The 22,505-nt window shown below is 41.4% G+C and overlaps 1 protein-coding gene across 1 annotated transcript; it reads right to left on the bottom strand.

Annotated features, from left to right (window-relative positions):
• Positions 1-724: 724 nt before the first annotated feature.
• Positions 725-22,436, bottom strand: ABHD13 (abhydrolase domain containing 13). The gene is made up of 2 exons (XM_042930167.1): positions 22,190-22,436; positions 725-4,073 (listed from the first exon to the last, which is right to left on the bottom strand). The coding sequence occupies exon 2, from the start codon at positions 4,051-4,053 to the stop codon at positions 3,040-3,042; it is 1,014 nt and encodes a 337-aa protein (XP_042786101.1). The 5' UTR covers positions 4,054-4,073; positions 22,190-22,436; the 3' UTR covers positions 725-3,039.
• Between the last annotated feature and the right edge of the window lie 69 nt (positions 22,437-22,505).

Below are 22,505 nucleotides of genomic sequence, written 5' to 3'. Positions count from 1 at the left end.
ACCTATTCCCACCTCAAACCAAATCTTACAAAAATAAGAAATGAATATAAATGCATCGGGTGGTATGAATTCTCAGTGAGAACCACAATGCAACTGACACATCACCAAAGCTGGAACTTGGGTGATTACCAAGTGTCTACAGCTCATCATGAAAAAAAAATCAGTTTAAGCTGCCCTGTAACAAAATCGAAAATACCATTTTGATAAAAACGCCAACTTTACAGTCAAGGTATTTGCAATGTCAGGTGCTCTAGTCACTTTCTTGGTTAGAGGCGACATGCATTCGAACGTTTTGTTCTGCACAGTTAGGCAGCCTTTTCGCCCAACCTTATGGGTTAGTCATTTTGTCATTTCCTGGATCGACACTGAAGAACCACGTCACGTATCCCTTTCCAGCCATTTCTCTTCATTTAGCACCTTTTATGCATCACAAACTATTTCTCCCCATATTCTACAATCTCCTTTTGAGTGTCCTTTTTGCCATCCCCCACTCGCCCCGCCCCAATAATCCCTTTTAAAATATCGGAACTTTCTCTAAATGAATTGTATCTTGACAGATTTAAAATCATTCTAGGATTTCCAAGTTTACAGTAGCTTAAAAACTTAAAATTCATTCATAAACTCTTACTACAGCTGCTCTTGCAAAATGAGCCAGAAATTAATACACGAGGTGGACACACTTCTATTCCCACTAAAACCTGGGTCCCAATGAAGGAGTGACTCATGAAGAATTCACATTTTATTAAGACCAACTGCTTTGGCCACAAAATTAGACATGTTGTGAAAAAACGATGTCACAGGCTTCATGGACCCCTGACCACAAGAGTTTGTTTTCTGCCCTCTTCCCATCTAAGGAAATCTCAGATACAGAAGCCAGGAAAGAAAGATGTCCTACCACCCTAAACACAGTCCCTTCCCTCTGCTGCAGGAACAAATGCCCCTTAATCCGAAGAGAATGAAGGTGGGGGCGAATACACGAGTACTGTGCAACTTTTGAAAGCCTGGCTTTAGAGGGGGGAAAAAATTTGTTTATAAACCTTAAAAAAAAAAAAGCAGCATAAGAACAAAACACTGATGAAGAAAAAGCTTTTATACTTCATCAGCATAATACTCATTACAACTAAAGTGGATAAACCCCTTCACAAGTACTACGCTAAATGGTTACAGGGAAACATACAAAGGTACTCCAAACCTTAAAGATGATACAAGCTAAGGTGCACCAAGTAAGCTCATGTCTAAGTACACTACGATTGTTGTATTAACTTTTTTCTTTTGAATACACTACTATTTAGGAGAGTCATTCTACATCGCAATGACCAATAAGATGAAAAGTATCCTTTAATTGTGGGGAATTTATACATAAAAATACGCCTTCCATGATATGCATTACCAACTTTTTTTTTAAAGCATGACTTTTAAACAATAATTTATAGAAAAACAGGAAATCATACTTGCTAGAATTTTTTTCTAAATACTGACATAAAGTGAATAAGAATGTTATTTGGCAAAAGTATCTCTAGCCCTATCTCCATGGAAAGATTCTAAAATTAAGGTCAAGAATATTGACCCATGATTTCTCTGCTCTAGCCGCTTGCACAAAGCCAATAAATATAGCTAAATATTCAAAATATTCTATGTTAAAGCTGACATAATGTACAGAGCTCAATTACATCTAATTTTTGAGGACAGCCTGAAACAACGTAGCACAATTATACCCCATAGCTTATATTTTTTAAGGTATGTTCTGCAAGTTTTACGGGGCTCTTTTTTTTTTCTTACTCTTCTCTATGTCTAAATACTACTTCTCACTTCTAGCCACGTAATTGTTAAATGTGGTAATAGGTTCTGTAAGAAAAACTTCTTGAGTTCCTTCATTCCCACACTCCTATGTGGAGGAGAAAAAGAAAGAAAACTTCCTGAAACCGTCTTTTAATGTTCTATATAAGAACAACTGAAACATTAAACCAAAGAACAGGTTTTTTGCTTTTGATTTTGTAACTTTTATTTTCAGAAAGTCCAATAAATGATATCTTGGCTGTTGTGGGCTAGATATACCTAGATACTGGACTTAAAACTCAAGTGTGGGAATTTCTGTAAAATAGTCTGTACAATCATGTAATGATAAGCCTCGCCAATTTATTTCTTAAACAAGTTCTAATTGTCATTATGATCGCTATTAGTGGTTGAGCTGTAGACTTACAAAATCGACAGAAGCTAAAATTCTCTTTGCCACCAAAATTACAAATGTTAAAAAGTTCAAATGTGCACATCAAAGCTGCAGTAAAATTCTAAATTTCTATTTTTACATGCTATGATCCAGACTGTACCTAACAAAACACGGTACATTTATATTGGAAAATGGGGTCCCATTTACTTGTAAGAAAAAGCTGGATCTCAGCATTCACCAGAGCAAAATGCAATGGCAGCCGGCACACAGGCCTCGACTTCACTTCTCGCCGAAAACAAAATAGAGTTTACATCAAAATAGATATAACCCAGGTTACCGTATACGTCGGTCAATGACCAGTGCTATTTACAGTAAAAACGATGCATTGCATAATTCAAGGACTAAAATACCATCATGCATTTCATTTTAACTTTTAAGGTGAAGAATGCAGTTACAGAACTAAGTTTGCTTGCCATGATTGTCCCGGTACTTACTAAAGGAATAATACTCAAAGGTTTCTCGTTGGCAGATCTCCTTCCACACCCAGCCACGGATCCAAGTGCCACGCGAAGCACACCATTTTGGCAACAAGAAACTTTTGAATACAATATGCTATTATACTGGCATATTAAACGAAAGATACGGATACATGACCACATTGAAAGGTTTGATGAAAACTATGAAATAATCCCAAGAATTACAGTTCTTCACATGTCAAAAACTATTTGGATCGTCTCAAAGGAGCACTGAAGTCCTTTCAGGGTTTAATGTCACTCTTCAGACAAGTACAGACATAACACACTTGTAGAAAGGAACATTCTTGGCCGTTCCGCGCAAATTAAAATACAGTGCGTTAATCAAACAGAAGAGCATCATATAATCGTGACGTTGGGTGAGGTCTGTGCCATGTCTTCGGGAGAACGGCTTTTTATTGCTTCTCGGATGAAGTGTTCCAGGGCAGTAAAGTAGCCCTGGCACTGCCACGTATCATTATGAGTCCCGTCGGGAAAAATGGCTAATCTCTTAGTCCGAGACGGGGACAGTTCATAGAGTTGCTTCATCATTACTGGTGGAATTAACTGGTCGGAGAGCCCAGAGATGAAAAGAGAAGGCATTCTGCACTGAGCGATTTTTCTGTAGGATAAGAATTTGTTTTTGTAGCACCATAAAGGAAGGTAACGCATTGGGAAGAATGAAAATAAAGTGCTGGCCATATGCGGTATGCTTAAAAACGTGTTCTCCACCATAATGGCCGAAATCCGATGTGAATTTTCGGAAGCCAGATGGATAGCCACCGCTCCTCCTAAGGAACGGCCAAAAAGAAAAATTTTTGTTTTGTCAAGGTCAGGTCTAGTCATCACGTAATCTAGCACAGCTTCAGAATCCAGGTAGAGTCCCTCTTCACTCGCTTCTCCTTCGCTTTTTCCATATCCTCGATAATCAACAAGCAAAAGATTAACCTTGAGGTTAACCAACATAAGCAATGCATTTGGTAACCTGTGACCTATGTTGCCTGCATTCCCATGAAAATAAATTATAGTCGGGGAATAGGGCGAATTGTCTCCAGTGTATCTTATCAAAATAAGGTTCAGACGCACTCCATCTTTGGTTCTGATGAAAATGTTTTCATGTGGAATACCAGTGGGCATGGGAACATAAAGGCGTGAAGAAGATGGCTGCTCTGGAAAATAAAGCAATACATCCTGGAATTTATACAGAATACCTGCTATTGACACGAATATTAACAAAAGTAAGATAATGCCTCCATACAGATGAAAAGTCACTATTAAAGGTAAAAGAGAAATACGGCAAAGGGCCCAAGACCACGAAGCCAAAGCTATTAGCCATCTTTCAACAAAGTTCCACAGCATCCAGGATTTTTCCATTGTAGCTCTCCGTAAGTGTCCTAAAGAAAAAGAGAGAAAGAGAGAGAGAGAGAGAATCAGTAATTCAACTTACGTTATTTTAAAAGTTAAATCCATGTGACAGTAAATCACGGCACTAAGAGAACCCTTGGAAGGCTACGTCATTCCATCCACCGTTGTCCAAATTCCCCTGTTCCTTCTGGTCTCAACAGTCTCCTTTCTGCTTCCACTGCTAGGATTACAAAATACAAATATTCATCAAAATATATACATTTTTCTAAAAAAGTGCTTAATTACTGTCAGGGACTTTCATTAATGCATCCTCCTTGATTTGACACAAAAATCAGCTGATGCCCTGTTCCCAAATTTTTATGAGGCAACGGAGGCTCAGGGGCGTAAGTCGACGGCTGTGCTCCCAGCTCCTCAGGACGAAGAGCCCAAAGGCCAACGAGCATGATCCCGAAGCTCCTGGTGTGCCCACCAGTGGGCTAGGTAGGTTGAGAGAATTTCTTTTTTGTATTGAGGCATAACTGACATACATTTTATTGTTTTCAAGTGTACAACGTAAGGATCTTTGTCTATATTGAGAAACGATCACGGTATGTCTAGTTAACGTCTGTCACCAAACATGGCTGCAAAATTCTTTTTCTTGTGATGAGAACTTCTATGATCCACTCTCTTAGCAACTTCCAAGTATGCAATACGGTATTTAAAAAAAAAAAATTTTTTAATCTTTATTTTTGAGAGACAGAGAATGAGCAAGGGAGGGGCAGAGAAAGAGGGAGACACAGAATCTGAAGCAGGCTCCAGGCTCCGAGCTGTCAGCACAGAGCCTGACGTGGGGCCTGAACCCACGAACCACAAGATCGTGACCTGAGCCAAAGTTGGACGCTCAACCGAGCCCCCCCCAGCACCCCATAAGTATGCACTACAGTATTAATGATAGCGGCCAAGCTGTACCTAATGTCCCCAAACGATTCATGTTATAACTGGAAGTTTGTACATTTTGATCCCCTTCACCCATTTCCTCCATCCCTGCCTCTGGCAACCAGCCACCTGTTCTCTGTATCTGTAAACTTGGGGTTTAGGTGTTTTTCTTTCTCTTTCTTTCTTTCTTTCTTTCTTTCTTGTTCCACACATAAATGAAATCATACAGATTTGTCTTTCTCTGACTTATCTCACTTAGCATAATGCTCTCAAGTCCATCTGTTTTGTGGCAAACGGCAAGATTTCATTCTTCTTTATGGCTTGGTAATATTTCATTGTGTGTACATGTCATATTTTCTTCATCCATTCATCCATCAATGGATACTTAGGTTGTTTCCATATCTTGGCTATTGTAAATAATGTTGCAATGAACATGGGTGTCCATATAGCTTCCTGAGTCAGCGGTTTTGTTTTCTTTGGATAAACAGCCAGAAGCAGAATTGCTGGATCATATGGTAGTTGTATTTTTAATTTTTTGAGGAACCCTCCAAACTATTTTTCCTTGGCTGCACCAATTTACATTCCCACCAACAGTGCCCGAGGGTACTTTTCTCCATGTCCTCGTCAATATTTATTTCTTGTCGTTTTGATAATACCCATTCTGACAGGTGTGAGGTAACATCTCACTGTGGTTTTTCATTTGCATTTCCCTGATCAGTGATGCTGAACATCTTTTCAGGAACTTGTTGGCCATCTGTATGTCTTCTCTGGAAAAACTTCTATTTAGATCTTCTATTTCATAATCATATTGTTTTGTTGCTACTGAGTTGTGTGAGTTCTTTATATACTTTAGATACTAATCCCTTATCAGATATATGCTTTGCAAATATATTCTCCCCTTCAGTCATTTCATTTTGTTGATTTCCCTTGCTGTGTAGAAGCTTTTTAAGTCTGATGTAGTCCCACCTAGTTATTTCGCTTTTGTTGTCTCTGCTTTTGGTGTCACAGATCCAAAAATCATTGCCAAGACAACGTCAAGGAGCTCACTACTTTGTTTTCCTCTAGGAGTTTTATGGTTTCAGATCTTAAAGTCTTTAATCCATTTTAAGTTAATTTTTGTGTATGGTGTAAAGTAGTGCCCTAGTTTCATTCTTCTGCATGTGGATGTCCAGTTTTCCCAGCACCATTTGCCCCAATTGTGTATTCTCGGCTTCTCTGTTGTAAATTAATTGACCATCTATGTGTAGGTGTATTTCTGGACTCTATTTTGCACCATTGATCACTGTGTCTGTCTTTATGCCAATACCACACTGTTTTGACATAGCTTTGTAATATAGTTAGAAATGAGGGAGTATGCCTCCAGCTTTGTTTTTTTTTCTCAAGATTGCTTTGGCTAGTTGGGATCTTTTGTGGTTCCATACACAAATTGTAAGATCACTGTTCTATTTCTGTAAAAATTGCCATTGTAATTTTGGTAGTGATTGCACTGTACTCGTACACCGTTTTGGGTAATATGGACATAATAACAATTCTTATCCATGAAAACAGAATTATCTTTCCATTTATTTGTGTTTTCTTCAATTTCTTTCATATTTGTCTTATAGTTTTCAGGGTAGAGGTCTTCCCCTTCCTTGACTAAACTTATTCCTAGGTACTCTATTTTTTTATGGAGTTATAAACAAAACCATTTTCTTTAATTTCTCTTTCTGATAATTATTAGTATAAAGAAACAACAGATTTTCATATATTGATTTTGTATCCTACAACTTCACTGAGCTAGGCAGGTTGAAGGCAAATTTTATTAAAGAGATAGTTAATATATTCTAATTAGTCAAGATCAAGCTGATCTAATTTATTGTCAATTTTCTTTTTCACATTATAAATTGTACCTAAACAAACTGAGGTAAGAATAAAATATTTTCTTCTCTACCTGAAGGACTTCCCAGTTAAACAATAATTTATTTAAATTGACTACTAGTTTCCAGCATTGCATCATTTTTGAGAAAGAGTTCAATAATTTCTTTCACACTGGATTAAAAAGAAATTTCAGACTGCTAGTATCATGAAATAAGGTACAATCTTTTATATAGCCCTTATTACAATTTCCCATCATGAGTCAATCCAGATTAGTATGACGTATTGGAAAGGCCATAAACACCTGGGGGAGAAGTGTGAAACGAAGACACAGCAATTCTATTTGAGAACCAGAGAAAAATGAAGAAAATGACTTATTGGAGAAAAATGTTTTTAAAGATTTCTGAAAATTATAATTGATAAAAGAAAATACAGAAGAAAAGCACTTTAAGTCAATATCTTTTGGTTATCAAGTAAAAAACTTTATGCATACTGTCTTAAAAAAAGCAAAAAAAGTGAGGTACGTTGTAAGCTTTCTTATGTAGCAGTCATCTACTTATACGTTTGCCGAGTTTTAAAAAATATTAAATCCTCTTTTACTCGCAAACAAAACTACCATAAAGAAGTTATTCTTAAATTTCATAGATAATTGTTAACGACTGATTTTTAAAATTTTACTGTATTCCATAAGCTAATAAACTTGACATTTTTGTTCACTGAATTAAATACTGAAAAAAAATATCATAAAACCAAATTAAATTAGATTGGCCACAAAGGCGAGTTAGATGATTTAACAGATTTGACATTTCACCACTACCTCACCAAACATACCTTACTTACTAGCTCGCTGAACATACACTTTCAAATTTGAATTCTTATTCAAATGACTCTCTCTGAACATAAACCAACAGCACAGCATTTTCCTGAAGTTTCTCTGTGGTCAACACTGCCACCCAGCTGTAGCAAGTTTTATTACATGAACACCATGGTGAGCTAGAGAACAGCAGATACAGAAAGTCAAACAAAAAATTCAAGCTTAAAAGCACCCGAGCACTGGGTGTCACGACCTGGTTAAAAACCAGAACTGCGAGGGGCTGCTTCAGAGCAGCCAAATAGGCCAATATTCCAGATCGGTCATCAACCAATGCCTCTCATAATAATAGCCTCTCTGACGGCTATTTATCGACAGCTTGGATCACACAGGGCTACGCCACATCCCTTCAACGCAGTGCGCGAGTCTCAACAACATATCTGGCCCACTTAAACTTTTCATCTCATGTTTACTTACTTTTATTTATTTTTTTTAAGTACAAATGATTGTCAAGGATTTTCATTTGTACCAAGCGCTGTACTGGAGAAAGGTGAAAACACATCGTTAACTTTATACATCAAAATAAAAAAATTCTGTGTAATGATTAGGATTAACAAGGTCTGGGATAAAAAATTCCAACATACTAGAGCACTGCACTATTTGGAAAATAAGATACCACTTAAGGTATGTCTTCAGTGAACAATTTTACTGTCTTTTTCATAGTTAAAGCCAATCATTTGTGACAGTGGTATCAGAGAGAGGAGTAATTGAAACACCATTCATTTGGTGATTTAGTAGGAAAAAACACACGGCTAAAATTCCATGACCCTAAAATTCTGCTCTACCACATAGCTGCTGAACAATCTTGTGTTTATCACTTATTTCCAGTCTGAATTCCCTTTTCAGTGGAATAATTTTTTAAATGCCTACATATAAGGCTGGTCAGCATCACCAAATGAAACTAATGTGAAAAGCATTTACAGATACTATAGATAAATGAACTTTATTTGCCTTTGTGACTAGTGTTTCTAGCTACACCACTATGTTCTTAACCATGTTCTGCTCAAATTAAATTCAACATCAGAATGTGCCAAGCAAATCTAGAAATTTGATAAGGGTTCCTATATCGTGGATAATCAGGAGTTGACTCAGTTTTCAAATCAAACAAAACTGTTACCAAAAACTACTTGAACATTTCATATATACATATATATCAAACATACAGAAAAAAGAGTTACAATTTTCAATTATTCAAACTTGGAAAAATTATCTTTTTCAAAGTAGCCTCTTTAATTTCTAACTTCAACATATAATATTGAATTTAAATCTATAAAGCCAAGAACCATTTTTCTCTTTTTCACTACTGTTATCTCTACTGGGTAGGACACCACTTGACATATATTCCAAACTAAAATGTTTTTTAAATGAATAAATAATGTATGTACATTGTTAGCCTTCTAAGAAAACATAACTGTATTCTGAGTACTGGGAACATATATTTAAGACTGGACATTAGAAAAATGGCATATGTGAGTCCACTTTTGGTTAGAAATAACAAGAGTTAAACTTACGGTTTTCCAGAAAGCATTCCTGAAAAGGCACCTTAACTAAAGCTCTTTGTGATAAACAAAGGAAATTTTATAATCTTAAACGGTGGAAGCCAGAATAAATGTCAATCCATTTGGAGGAATCTCAAATGGAAATCAATTCTAAGGACAGATTAATAAAAACTGCTCTCAAGTACACACTTGAGAGTGTGCTGTCCCCTTTTTAATACGCTTTGGCATATTTATTGGTGGTTTAGACAGAGACCTCTACTCACAGACCGCCTTACTCTTACCTGACCCAATTTGATAGTAATTTCTGCTCCCCAGTCTGTGTCACACCTCTATGCTCTTAAGGGAACTGGAACAAGCAAGCCTCGAATAGGAAGGATGTTTTTATTTTTATTTTTAAAAAAATTTTTTTAATGTTTATTTATTTTTGACAGAGACAGAGACAGAATGCGAGTGGGTTAGGGGCAGAGAGAGTGGGAGACACAGAAAGAAGCAGAAGCAGGCTCCAGGCTCCGAGCTGTCAGCACAGAGCCCGACGCGGGGATCGAACTCACGAGCTGTGAGATCACGACCCGAGCCGAAATCGGACGCTCAACTGACTGAGCCACCCAGGCGCCCCAGGAAGGATGTTTTTATTTACTAAATTTGTTGAAACCATCAGCAGAACACAGTTACTGGAGTCACCTGCTGGCACGTAAAAACAATTTCATATAGACCCAGATGTTACGAAAGTCACTGCCAACGCGCAGTACCTCTGAAACGGTACACCGCACGGATCCTACAGCTAGTGGTATGTAAGTTGCCATCTATTTTGCCAATAAATTCGTGTAGGTAAAGGGTTAACAAAACCTTTTCTCTAGCATGAAAAAAATGACCTCTGGTTAACCTTCTAGCACTGTTTCCCTGGAAACCTGATAAAGGTGGGATAGCAGCCGTTTCTAAGCAACATTGTGCACGGTAAACTTGACCCCTCATGGTGAGCTAAATGTGGATGAAGCAGGCCCTGAGTAGGGCGACACATGTCCAAGGGGAAGGATGAAGAGGGGCTTCCGGCAGCGGGGATCTGACCCGTAACTGGCATGTCCTCTGCCGAGTCGGACTCAGTGTCCACGTGCTATTACAAAAGATACTACTTCCCGAGGAGCAAGAAGTAGCCAAGTCAGGGTGGCATCTGCTCCCACCCACATGTCCCCTCCCTCTCCACGGCCTGAGCTATTATTATCTGGGGACAACACACCTGATGCTGACGTGCTGGGTTTTCTATCCCATGTCCTTCAACAGAGGGGACAGAAGTGGTGCCAGGTATAGTCTATCAGGTCTCCAGAGTGCGGCTATCCAGCCGCCGGTCACGGACAATGCGCAAGGCAACTGGCTACACCCGAGAGTGCGTTTTACCGGACAGTTATCAAATGTGCTGCCAGAAGACATCGATTTACTTGCCGGCTTCTTTTGCGTGCTCAAATGCGTCACGTTAGTATCATAAACAATCCACAGAAATGGTGAGTTAAATACGTTCAAAGTTAAACCAAAGTTGACACCAACTAGAAAGATGCCTCGAGGGAAAAGGCATTCGTTAGACCTGAAGACGGCAGAAACTCAGCCAACCGACAGACACCCTGTCACCTTCCAGGCCTCTCCGTCATTATCATGTTTTCACCTCATGCCTACATCTTGAATATGTGACTTATTCCCAACCCTCAGTTCTGCTCTTGCCACTTTATCACACCAGGCCTCGCATGTCAAATGTCTCTACAGCCCGTCTACCTGTGGCTTAAACCACCCCAGTAACTACTCACTGAGAATGTGATGCGCAAGCTCCCACCACGATCTCTCACAAAAAGTGCATCTCACCTGCTAACAAATCCAGCAAATTCTCTCAATCCACACCGCAGCCCCAAAACCCTAAGCAGCACCGAACGCGGACTCTCCCTCAGCGTCCAGTAACTCAAATTCCAGAGTTGCTCCCTCTGACCCACCCCAAACAGAGGCATTTCCCAAGGTCCTGTCCATCTACCTCCTTCCCCTCAGCAATTTCATTCTTTTTCGTGCCTCCGAGTATCACACTCGTGTATAAATCATTCTGATTCTCTATGTTTACTCCACCTACAATCTCGGTTTATCTGTTCCTTGAATACCTGATATTTCACTGACACCTCAAACTGCTCTACAACTAACCACAACCTTCTCCGCCTCACATTTTCCATGCTTTACATTACTTACAAACAAACAAAAAAAGCATGATGTATAAACAAATACTTTTTCAAAAACCATAGGTAAAATTCTGGGGCTCAATGTATAATAATATGTTAAACTAAAATTTAATTACTGTGTTATAATTTCAAAAATAAGCATATTATCATAACATGCACAGGTCTTGACTCTGAATGAAAAACAATCAACCTAAAAAATAATTTTGTGCTTTTTATTTAGACCAAGTGATTAGAGGTATCAGAGTGATATTAGTAAGCACGTCTCAAGAAATAATTTATTGAGGGGCGCCTGGCTGGCTCAGGTTAAGCATCTGATTTCGGCTCAGGTCATGATCTCGTGGTTCTTGAGTTCGAGCCCCACATCGGCCTCTGTGTTGACAGCTCGGAGCCTGGAGCCTGCTTCCGACACTGTGTCTCCCTCTCTCTCTGCCCCTCCCCTGCTCGTGCTCTGTTTCTCAAAAATAAAAATAAATAAAATAAAATAATCTATTGAAAACATGACTAATTTTTATTATGATTTTATTATGACAAAGTAGAAATAATTAGGATAGTTTTCCTTTCAGAAGAATAGTTTTGAAGCATCAGCAACATCTTGATGTACTATATAAGCACTTTAATCCTATGAATACAACTTACAGGTCTGGTGACGATCATCTTGAGAATTTTATGGTCCTGATTAACTTGTTTTATTCAGCTGAGTGCTCCATATGCTTCAGGTATTTAAGTATTAGACCATTATAAGTATACAATAACCAATTTAAGACTAAAAAACAAAAACAATTTGAAGCTGTAAATGTGTCAGAACCACCAGGTTGGCTAGTGTGAGCAGAGTGCGAAGTCAGCAGGGTTAGTGAGGGCGTGCTCCTCTGATCTCCATGAATTACCTCGTGCGTTCCCTCATACGTATGTCCTTGAAGAAACGCAAATGCTCCCATTCCGAGGAAAAATATTCAAATAAAAGAGATCAGTACGGAAGTCATGCCCATCCTCAGTGACACGAGTCCTTAGGACACTACCGCCAAGCCCGGGGGATTTCTCAAAGCCAGCCGGGCCACTGAAGCACCCATACTTGGTTTCCCAGCCTCATCAGATTCCATTGTGTCCTACCACACTATTTACAGATTAAAGACAATGCCACACACATATGTGGACCCTACCGGGTGAATAATAGTGTTTAGGCACTACAGACTATTTAAAAATTGTAAATGTACAGCCCCTGTTCTCAAGTGGCTCGTGATCTACTCAGGAAACAGACATGGGCATACATAACAGTGCGTGTCTAACGTAAGTTCATTTCAGTATAGAAGAGACAAAGAAAATCAAAGATCACAACTGTCCTTAAATACACCAACAGAGGGGCGCCTGGGTGGCGCAGTCGGTTAAGCGTCCGACTTCAGCCAGGTCACAATCTCGCGGTCCGTGAGTTCGAGCCCCGCGTCAGGCTCTGGGCTGATGGCTCGGAGCCTGGAGCCTGTTTCCGATTCTGTGTCTCCCTCTCTCTCTGCCCCTCCCCCGTTCATGCTCTGTCTCTCTCTGTCCCAAAAATAAATAAAAAATGTTGAAAAAAAAAAAATATACCAACAGAAAAATAAAACCACAACTATGTGTCCTTTACAACATAATTTTTAGTAATCCCTGCGTTTCATCATGTTCAATTACTTATAGAAAACAAGTGGAAATGTACGCAAATTCTTAAAACACAGGACAAAGCATAACTCCAGGATTAAGAATTTCTCTTACTTGCCATCAAAGAACTGTCTATGCCACTTATTTTTACTCAGCACAATTACTCACAGGAACTGGAAGTATTTAAGCATAACTAAGTAAACACCTGGCAACCCCAGTGTAGAGGAAATCAGAGCAGTTGAACTGGATGATCTTTGAGGTCCCTCTTAAACCTGAGATCTTCCTATGCCAATGCAGACTCGCAGGGGTCACCAAGACCCTTTATAGGGTCTTCAAGATCAATATTACAATTATACCGTATTTGCCTATACTCTATTTGGCTTTTCACTGTTGGACATTCGCATTTATGGTACAAAACCAATGACAGGCAGCAAGAATCAAGGCAGAGGCACCAAGACTTAAGAATCATATTCTTTATCCCCATGGATTCCAGGAAGGGAAGAAAAGTCATTTTTACATAAGAATGTCACTGAGAAAGCCGCAAAAATTATTAATGTAATTATATGTCAATGGGTGAATATACATCTTTAATATTGTGTGACAAAATGGGAAGGATTATATCTCAACCAGTGAGTACACATCTTTAATATTCTGTGTGACAAAATGCGGAGGACACAAACAACACCAGCGCTGAATGCTGAAATTCTGAGCTGTGAGCTGACCCAGCTGCTTTTCTAGGTGACAACATTTTTACTGATACAGCCACCTGATAAAGTATGGTCATTCAGACTTAGATGTCTAGTAGACATTTTATGAAAAATGAATGTGAAGTGGCCAATAGCATCCCATGACTTCGGAGACTCTTCTGATGGCATCGTGGTGGTGACGATATTAGCAAACGTGACTTTTGACAACCTACGAAATGACTCAACATTTGGAAGAATCTGCCCAACACGGCAAACTAGTATTTTCCAAGTCACCAATGAATGATGTCCCATGATCCAGCATGGATAAAAATTCATTATAACATAAGCTTTTGGATGTCAATGTGACAAAGACGAAAAGTTCTTTGATACAGGCTTCGGATTCTACAGTGTGACTACCATCTGTTGAATACTGCAGTTATCAAAGAACAGCCACGATACTCCTCCCTTGACAACTACAGGGTTATGTGAGCCCAATTTTCTTCAGAGTTTACCTAAAACCACCTACCTTAGGAGAATGAATGCAGAAGGATGATAATAATCTGCCAGCCTCCATTTAAGCAGACATTAAAGATATTTACAGAAATGTAAAACAACGCCACACTCCTCATTAATTGTTCTGCAAAGACAGCTGTTTTGGATAAAAAAAAAATTGTGGGGGCGCCTGGGTGGCTCAGTCAGTTAAGCGTCCGACTTCGGCTCAGGTCATGATCTCACGGTCCGTGAGTTCGAGCCCCACGTCGGGCTCTGTGCTGACAGCTCAGAGCCTGGAGCCTGCTTCGGATTCTGTGTCTCCCTCTCTCTCTGACCCTCCCCTGCTCGTGCTCTGTCTCTCTCTGTCTCAAAAATAAATAAACGTTAAAAAAAATTTTTTTTAAAAATTGTGAATATGTAAGGATTTTTTTACTGCCACTTTAAAATGACGTTATATATTTTATAAACTCCTAGCTTTAATTTCTAACACAATAAATCTGTGTATAGTACACATGTCAAAAACATTTTGGCATCCTTGACAATTTTTTAAAATGTAAAGGGGTTCTGAGACCAGAAAGTTTAAAAACCACTGTTCCATACTGCCTAACCCTAGAACCTTACTGCCTTTCCCTCTGCAGATGTGTCACCCTCACATTAAGAATGATGTACTACAGGGAGAGGAGGACGGCGGCACTTGTCTTGGCCCAGGAACACAACCAGGTAGCCATCAAATCACCCGAAATACGCTGGAAATCGACCCAAGGACTGACAGAAGAAACTCGATGACAAAATGGAGAGAAGAGGCCACACTGAAGCCTCCTACAGCTGGCACCCCCAGTACTAGAACACTAAAAGTGAGGCGAGTGGACTTCCTGGTCGTGTTCCTGATCTTAGGGGAAAAGCATTCCGTTTTCCACCACTGAGTACAATGTTGCTTTGGGATTTTTATATACATGGCCTTCATTATATTGAAGTGTATTCCCTCTATACCCACTCTGTTGAGAGTTTTTATCATGAAATGATGTTCAATTATTTCAAATCTTTTTTAAAATACATTTTTAAATGTTTACTTATTTTTGAGAAGGGGGATGGGGGAGGGGCAGAGAGAGAGGGAGACGCAGGATCCGAAGCAGGCCCCAGGCTCCGAGCTGTCAGCACAGAGCCCGACGTCGGGCTCAAACCCATGAACCGCGAGATCATGACCTGGGCCGAAGTTGGACGCTCAACTGACTGAGCCACCCGGGCGCCCCTCAAATGATTTTCCGAATGTCAAAATGACCATATGTTTTGTCCTACAATTTGTTAATGTGTTGTATCATGCTGAGAATACTGAAATGTTTTTGCAGCCTCAGAATAAATCCCTGAAACTAGTGTAGCACTGTATGTTACTATGCTGGAATTAAAATTAAAAAATAAATAACGTAACGTAACGTAACGTAACATAACATAACATAACATAACATTACATAACACAAAATAAAATAAAATAAAATAAAATAAAATAAAATAAAATAAAATAAAATAAAATAAAATAAAATAAAAAACAGAATTCCCCCACCTCCAAAAGAATGATGTACTCTTTTAATTTAAATACTCTGCATTGTAATACGCTGTTACAGCTTGCTAGATTCTGGAAGATAAATACCTTTAACAAAAACACCTAACATTCTTCAGGTTCCCAAGGATCACAAACATAAGACAAACGACAAGCTTTGGAGAGAGAACTTTCAGCTCAGGCACAAGTTCTGTGTCACCTGGGTGAGGCTTTTACCCAATGAACCCTGCTTCACACGTTCTCAAATCACTAAGTCCACATTTAAGTATGGGGACCCTGAATAATGGGTCTTCCTGTCTATCACTTTTTACTTTCGGTATCAGTTTCCGTATCTGTTGAACCAAACTGTTAAACTGAATAATCCCTAGGGTCTCACAAATTCATTTTACAGGTGACAGAGAAAAATGAGAGGCAGAACTGGAAAATAAGCATTAGATTACAAAATACATGGTCTTAACTGACTAGTAGAGGTTGGAGGGCCCAGTTGACTTTAAGGAGTAATTGAAAAGTAAGTGAGAGAGGTTAAGTATGCACCAAGATTAAAAATGAGTGTCCGGGCACCTGGGTGGCTCAGCTGGTTAAGTGTCTGACTTTGGCTCAGGTCAGGATCTCACAGTCCTTGAGTTCAAGCCCCGCGCCAGCCTCTGTGCTGACAGCTCAGAGCTGGAGCCTGTTTCAGATTCTGTGTCTCTTGCTGTCTCTGCCCTTCCCCCCACTTTGCTCACACTCTCTCAAAAATAAATAAACATTAAAAAAATTTTTTTAAATGAGTCTCTAGAAAACTCAGATGCACAGAGATACAGTGATTTTATATTTCAACTGAGGTTTGTAAGATATTTTATTCATCATATATTTCAGTCTCCTTCCCAGACCACTACTATCAAAGAAACATATTTTTAAAGAGCACACACTTAAAATTGTAGAAAATAAGTTTGGCTACACAACCTTCACATAAAACAACAGACCCGGCCTGTTTTAGGAGTATTACTGGGCAGAGACAAAGAAAAGCCAGGACTATATAAGGAACTATCATGAGTTGCTAGGAACACTGCAATGCTTTGCTTTTGCTTTGTTAATGGAACTCGGGTCATTCTCTCCAGTGAAAGTAAAGTACACGATGGCAAACACTACATTAAAGATTAATTTCAAGTCCAGAGTAACAACCACCATCAACTTCCTCCCTGCCAAAAAATATTATTGCTTGCCCACTGAAGCTGGTAATCTATTATCAACTCCTTATCCAAAATTTAAAGAGGAGAACAACTTAAATATATCAAGAACTAAAACTCAAACTATAGGGATACATTTTTTTTTAACTTTTCATTTTGAAGTAATTACAGATGCAAAAGAAAATGCAAAAACAGTAAAGAGAGGTCCCATGTACACATCCCCCAGTTTTCCTCCACAGCAACACCTCCCATCACTGGAGAACAGCATCAACACGGGAAGCTGACATCCATACATGTTCTAGGTCATTCTATCACATGCAGATTTGTGTCACTGCCTCAGCAATCAGGAATTGACATCACAGGGGTACCTGGCTGGCCCAGTCACTGGAGCCTGTGACTCTTGATCCTGGGGTAGCAAGTTCAAGCCCCACGTTGGGGGTAGAGATTAAGTGAAAAAATAAATCTTAAAAAAAAGAATGAGCACTGTCATAATCATTGAATAGCTGAATATCCTGCCAGGCACACAGCACGCTCTCTGCCTCTCTTCACTAGTGAGAGTGAAAGGAGGCACGATTAACTGTGACAGGGCAACAGGTACAAACTGGGACTGTACTGGGCACAGCCAGATATATGGTCACCCTAATATTTCCTCGTGTAACGCCTTTAACTTTTCAAGATAGGTACCAGCCACCCCCACATACAGATGTGCCCAGGGTCATGTGGCTGGGGCACATGGGGCACATGTGGGGGGGGGGGAGATGCGCAGAGCTGGCACCCAGGCGGTCTGGCTGCTGACCTGGACCACCACTGTTGAAAGGAACCATCACTACCCCACGGATCACCTCTTTTCTGGTTAGGCATGGCAACTGGGTTCTAAAGAGAGAAGGGACTGTCTTGTCCAATGTGCTCACCGACCTGGACTGGGGTTGTGGTGCCAGAGCCTGCACCCTGGGCATGGCGTGGCATGGTATGGCATGGTGTGACATGCTGGGTGGTCAGCGTGAGCCGGGAGTGGCAGTGCTGAGGGGCTCGGCCAAAGGGAACTTAGTTCTGTCGGGGGGCTGGGAGCCTGGGGGGAGGTGGAGTGGGCGTAAGAAGCCCCTGACAGCAGGTGGCCCCTGAGGTAGTGAGTGGGCAGGCAGAGGGGCCCCTGGGGGCTGGGGGACTGGGGGGCAGTGGGGGTTGTGGTGGGAAGGAAAAAGTGAGAGGCCGCTGGGACCATCTGGGTCCAGGCCTTGGTTGAAAGTAATGGATCGGAAGCAGCTAGCCTTGAAAAACACCTTGAAGGGGGCCATGGAGTCAGGCAGAAACCCGAGACAGAGGTACAGGGATGCACACACGGCCCACCTCATCCCTTTCTGGGCCTGAGTTCTGGGGTAGTCTGGAGCAAGGAGGGCCCTCAGACACCACCCCCTCCAGTGCCATTGGACTGGGCCTGGCAGGTCACATCAGTACCATGCAGGGAAGGGGGCTCTGATTTGAGCCCCTCTCACATCACATGCCTGACACTTCTCATGTGTGGTTGCCTTTTTTTTTTTTAATTAATTAATTTTTTGACTTACCTCTAAGTTAGTTAGCATATAGTGCAATAATGATTTCAGGAGTAGATTCCAGTGATTCATCCCCTACGTATAACACCCAGTGCTCATCCCAACAAGTGTCCTCTCTAATGCCCCTTGCCCATTTAGCCATCTCTCCACCCACAACCCCTCCAGCAACCCTCTGTTTGTCCTCTGTATTTAAGAGTCTCTTATGTTTTGTCCCCCTCCCTGTTTTTATATTATTTTTACTTCCCTTCCCTTATGTTCATCTGTTTTGTATCTTAAATTCCTCATATGAGTGAAGTCATACATTTGTCTTTCTCTGACTAATTGAATACATTTTTTGATTATTGCCTCAATAACTAGCAGAGTATGTAAGTTATTCTTTTAATCACACTTAAAATTATACTTTAATAAAGGCTGGAATTCTCACACAAAAAAGTAAATGCCAATTATTCTATTTTTTTAACTGCAAAAGTTTACATTGCATTACTGACTTACTGATTCTGCCGACAGAAAAAAGGTCTTTGAAACAATGTTTACCTAGACGTGACACACGAATTCCCCCCAAACTAAAGGTTAACCAATTATAAATGCAACTAAGAAACTCCTAATTCATCAATGTACTATTACTTTTAAAGACCCTTGAGTCCATCTCAGATTGATAATTTCAGGAATAGTTTTAAGAATAAAAACTAATCACACATTAAAAAACCTACCTACAAGTGACAGAACAGCATGGAGGTTCACAAGAAGACTGTAAAAAGTAGAAAGCAAATTCTAACAGCTGCTAACAGCTGTACAACAGGGGAAGAACAAGTATCCCGCGGTACTATTAAGGACTCTAGGGGAATTCAGTTTCCAATCACATTTCAAGTAATGAAGAATGCAGATTCAGCCTTCCCGCATCGATATATCCCCTTCTCTGCTAAGCGCTGGAAAGTGAAGAAACCATGCCAGCTGCACAGCTGAAATGGAAACACAAAAAGCTATCAGAGTGTCGGGAGACACCACAGAATGAATTATCTATTTCCCTAACGGTTACCCACACATCATCAATAATGAAGAAGTGTGTATTAATAGCCCCAGGGGACAAATGAAGCGCCAACGGCCTACGAAAATGGTGGACAGCAGACTAGTTCAGGGACTGAACTCTGCTTGGGCAGGTATCTCAAACACACCAGGTGGCGACACAGAGCATTTTTGTGCCTTCCCCTTTTACTGGAAGCATGGAAGGGGTGGCAGATAGAGTCAACTGACAGAACAAAGAGGACAGCTCACTGCCACTGGAAGCCAATCACAATCTGTTCTGAGATTACAAATATCTGTAAGAAAGAAAATCATTTAAAAAAAATCCACGAAGGCTAAAAATGCAAATAATGATGTTAGAATTAAGACTAATAATGAGGGGCGCCTGGGTGGCTCAGTCGGTTAAGCGTCTGACTTCGGCTCAGGTCACGATCTCACAGTTTGTGAGTTCGAGCCCTGCGTTGGGCTCTGGGCCGACAGCTCAGAGCCTGGAGCCTGTTTCAGATTCTCTGTCTCCCTCTCTTTGTTCCCCTTCCTTGCTCGTGCTCTGTTTCTCTCTCTCTCTCTCTCTCTCAAAAATAAACACTAAAAAAAAAAAAAGACTGATAATGAAATTTAGTATGTTTCCAACTTATGAAGTGGTACTGTTCTAGACACTTCACTATAAACCAGATGGATGGAACTGAAAAGTCATTTTCTTATAACAACACTGTTACAGAAAAGGTAAGACCCTAGTCTAACTCATTAATGCATATAGTGCATGCCCTGGAAATAGTACACCTTTGCAATTTTAGTAGAATGCACTGCTGAAGGAGTTAAGACCCATAAGAAACATTAACATAAACTATAATAACTTATCATGAAAGGTATCATTTTGAGGGGCAAAAATCTTAATTAGAAGAATTAGGAAAACTAACACCGTTTTTGGTCAACATCCAAGAAGCATATATAAGGGCCCCAGGCATCCCTGAGGTGATGAAACAAGGTTCGGAAAGATTTTAGAATCTGAGTAATAATTGAGTTCTAAATTAGTGGGAAACAGAAAAATAGGAAAAGAATCCCATGAGATGAGTAACAAGAGAGAGGACACCCTAGAAAAACGCCAGGCTGGACAGCTTCCTGAACCTATCACTGAGTGATCTTGTTAACCCAGCACAATCTGGTTTGTAAATCCTGTCACTCAGAGGGCAAGGGGCCAGAAGCGGGCCCGCGAAGGCATGTGGTGTGCCTGGGTCTGGACACACAGCCGTCCCTAAGCAGGTTCACAGTCATCATTTCTAATCAGCTACCAATGGGAGGCAGCGTGGGGCAGTGGAAAGAGACAGGTTTCCTGGCCTGGTCTGCTAATAGCTAGGTGGCCTTTGCCAACTCACTTTAGCTTCTCTGAATATATACTTCCTCACGTCTAAAAGGGAGACGAAACATGTAACAGAAAAACTGCTGGCATCAAATGTCATACGTAGTGTGTTAATGCAGCCACTTCTAGAAGACGAAATTTAAATATTCTAACATCCACTAGAGCAGGGTGAATGAAAGTAAGCACAACTACAAGTTCTGCTAGACTTGGATTAAATAATGGATGAGACTCACTGGAGAATACCGGAGGATGTGCACACAGGAAATAAATAGGGCAATGCGTTACCTTTCTGTCAAAACCCAGTTCAGGTAGCAGCTCCTTCAGAAAGCCTTTCCTGGACCTCTACTCCCCCCTACCAACCATTCCACATCCTGCAGTTGGTACAAATTTATGTGGTGACGCTTACTACTGTAGAATAATTAATTCACCTGTTTTACACAGACTGGGAGCTCCTCGATGACCGTGACTTCATCTATTTGATTCTCTATTTTCGGTAGTCAGTGCCTGGCACATAGTAAGTCAACAATTAACTGAATTGAGCAGTCTGTTTTAGGTGGCATAATTATGAGATCCCATTACATGCATGGCAGCAAATTATCATTTACTCAAATAAAATGCAACTTCTTGGTAAAAGACATGTGATTAATCTAAGTATGGACACAGATAAGTATTCACCCGGGCCAAAGAAACCAGGACAGGATCAATATAAATCAAACATCAAAACTGGAAGCCTCTTGTGCCTTAATGTTCAGTTACTATGACCTAGTGAACCTATGTAAAACAGCCGAATAAAAGATGTGTTTTCGGTTATGATGCCCCGGGGAGTATCACTAGCATCGCATTTTGCAGAAAGCAAACGCTGACAAAAATCGACGGCAAAGTCGACTTCAATTGCGTGGGGTGCACTCGCGCCGTTTCTTAGACACCCCAAACTTGCTGCCATGCAATCCGCAGGTCTACACCTGTCGGTGGCGGGGAGCGGCCGGGACTCTGCGGGCCCTCTCTGACCGCGCAGCTGGGGGAGTTCGGTGTCACTTTCGCCAGGAGCGTGGGAGGGCGCGGGCCGCGAGGGGCGAGCTCTAAGTACCGGTCTGTGCGCGCTCCTGGCCAGACCGCCGACAGGCTTCGGAGACGCGCTCCGCGTCCAGCCCCGCACGGCAGCGCCGGGCGCTCGGTAACCGGCGCGCCCGCTCCCGCGACGGGCCGCGGGGCTGCGGAGCGGGTCCCGCTCCCCCGGGGAGGCGGTTCGGGTCCCGGGCGCCCGCGAGGCCCCGCCGGCCGCCCCCCGCGTCCCTCCCCGGCGGGAGCGCACCCGGCGGCTCGGCGGCCGCGCACCGTACTTACTTAGACCTGCTCGCAGGCTGCGCAGTGGGCCGCGGACACGGAACCCGTTGCCGCGCGGCAGCGTCCCCCCGCGCCGCTTCCGTCGCTCCTCATCGTCCTCCTCCAGCCGAGGGGCCGCCGCCGTCGCCACGGTCTAGCCCGGAGCTCTTGCGGCGCCGCTCGCGGCTCCTCCACTTCCGGCCCACGCTCGGTGTCGCCGGCAAATGTCCCCGCCGGCTCCCACATCACCTGCTCCCCTCTCCGCCTTCCTCCTCCTAGTGGGAACCCGGCCCGCCCTCCCGGGCATGCGCACAAACCACAGTCGGGGGAGTCCCCG

This window comes from Panthera leo, chromosome A1, assembly GCF_018350215.1.
Source record: "Panthera leo isolate Ple1 chromosome A1, P.leo_Ple1_pat1.1, whole genome shotgun sequence".
In the NCBI taxonomy this organism is placed as follows: Eukaryota; Metazoa; Chordata; class Mammalia; order Carnivora; family Felidae; genus Panthera; species Panthera leo.
This window is presented reverse-complemented; position numbering and strand designations above follow the sequence as displayed.

Excerpts from the sequence above, each read along its gene's own strand:
- ABHD13 (XM_042930167.1), bottom strand. The coding sequence starts at position 4,053 with ATGGAAAAATCCTGGATGCTGTGGAACTTTGTTGAAAGATGGCTAATA.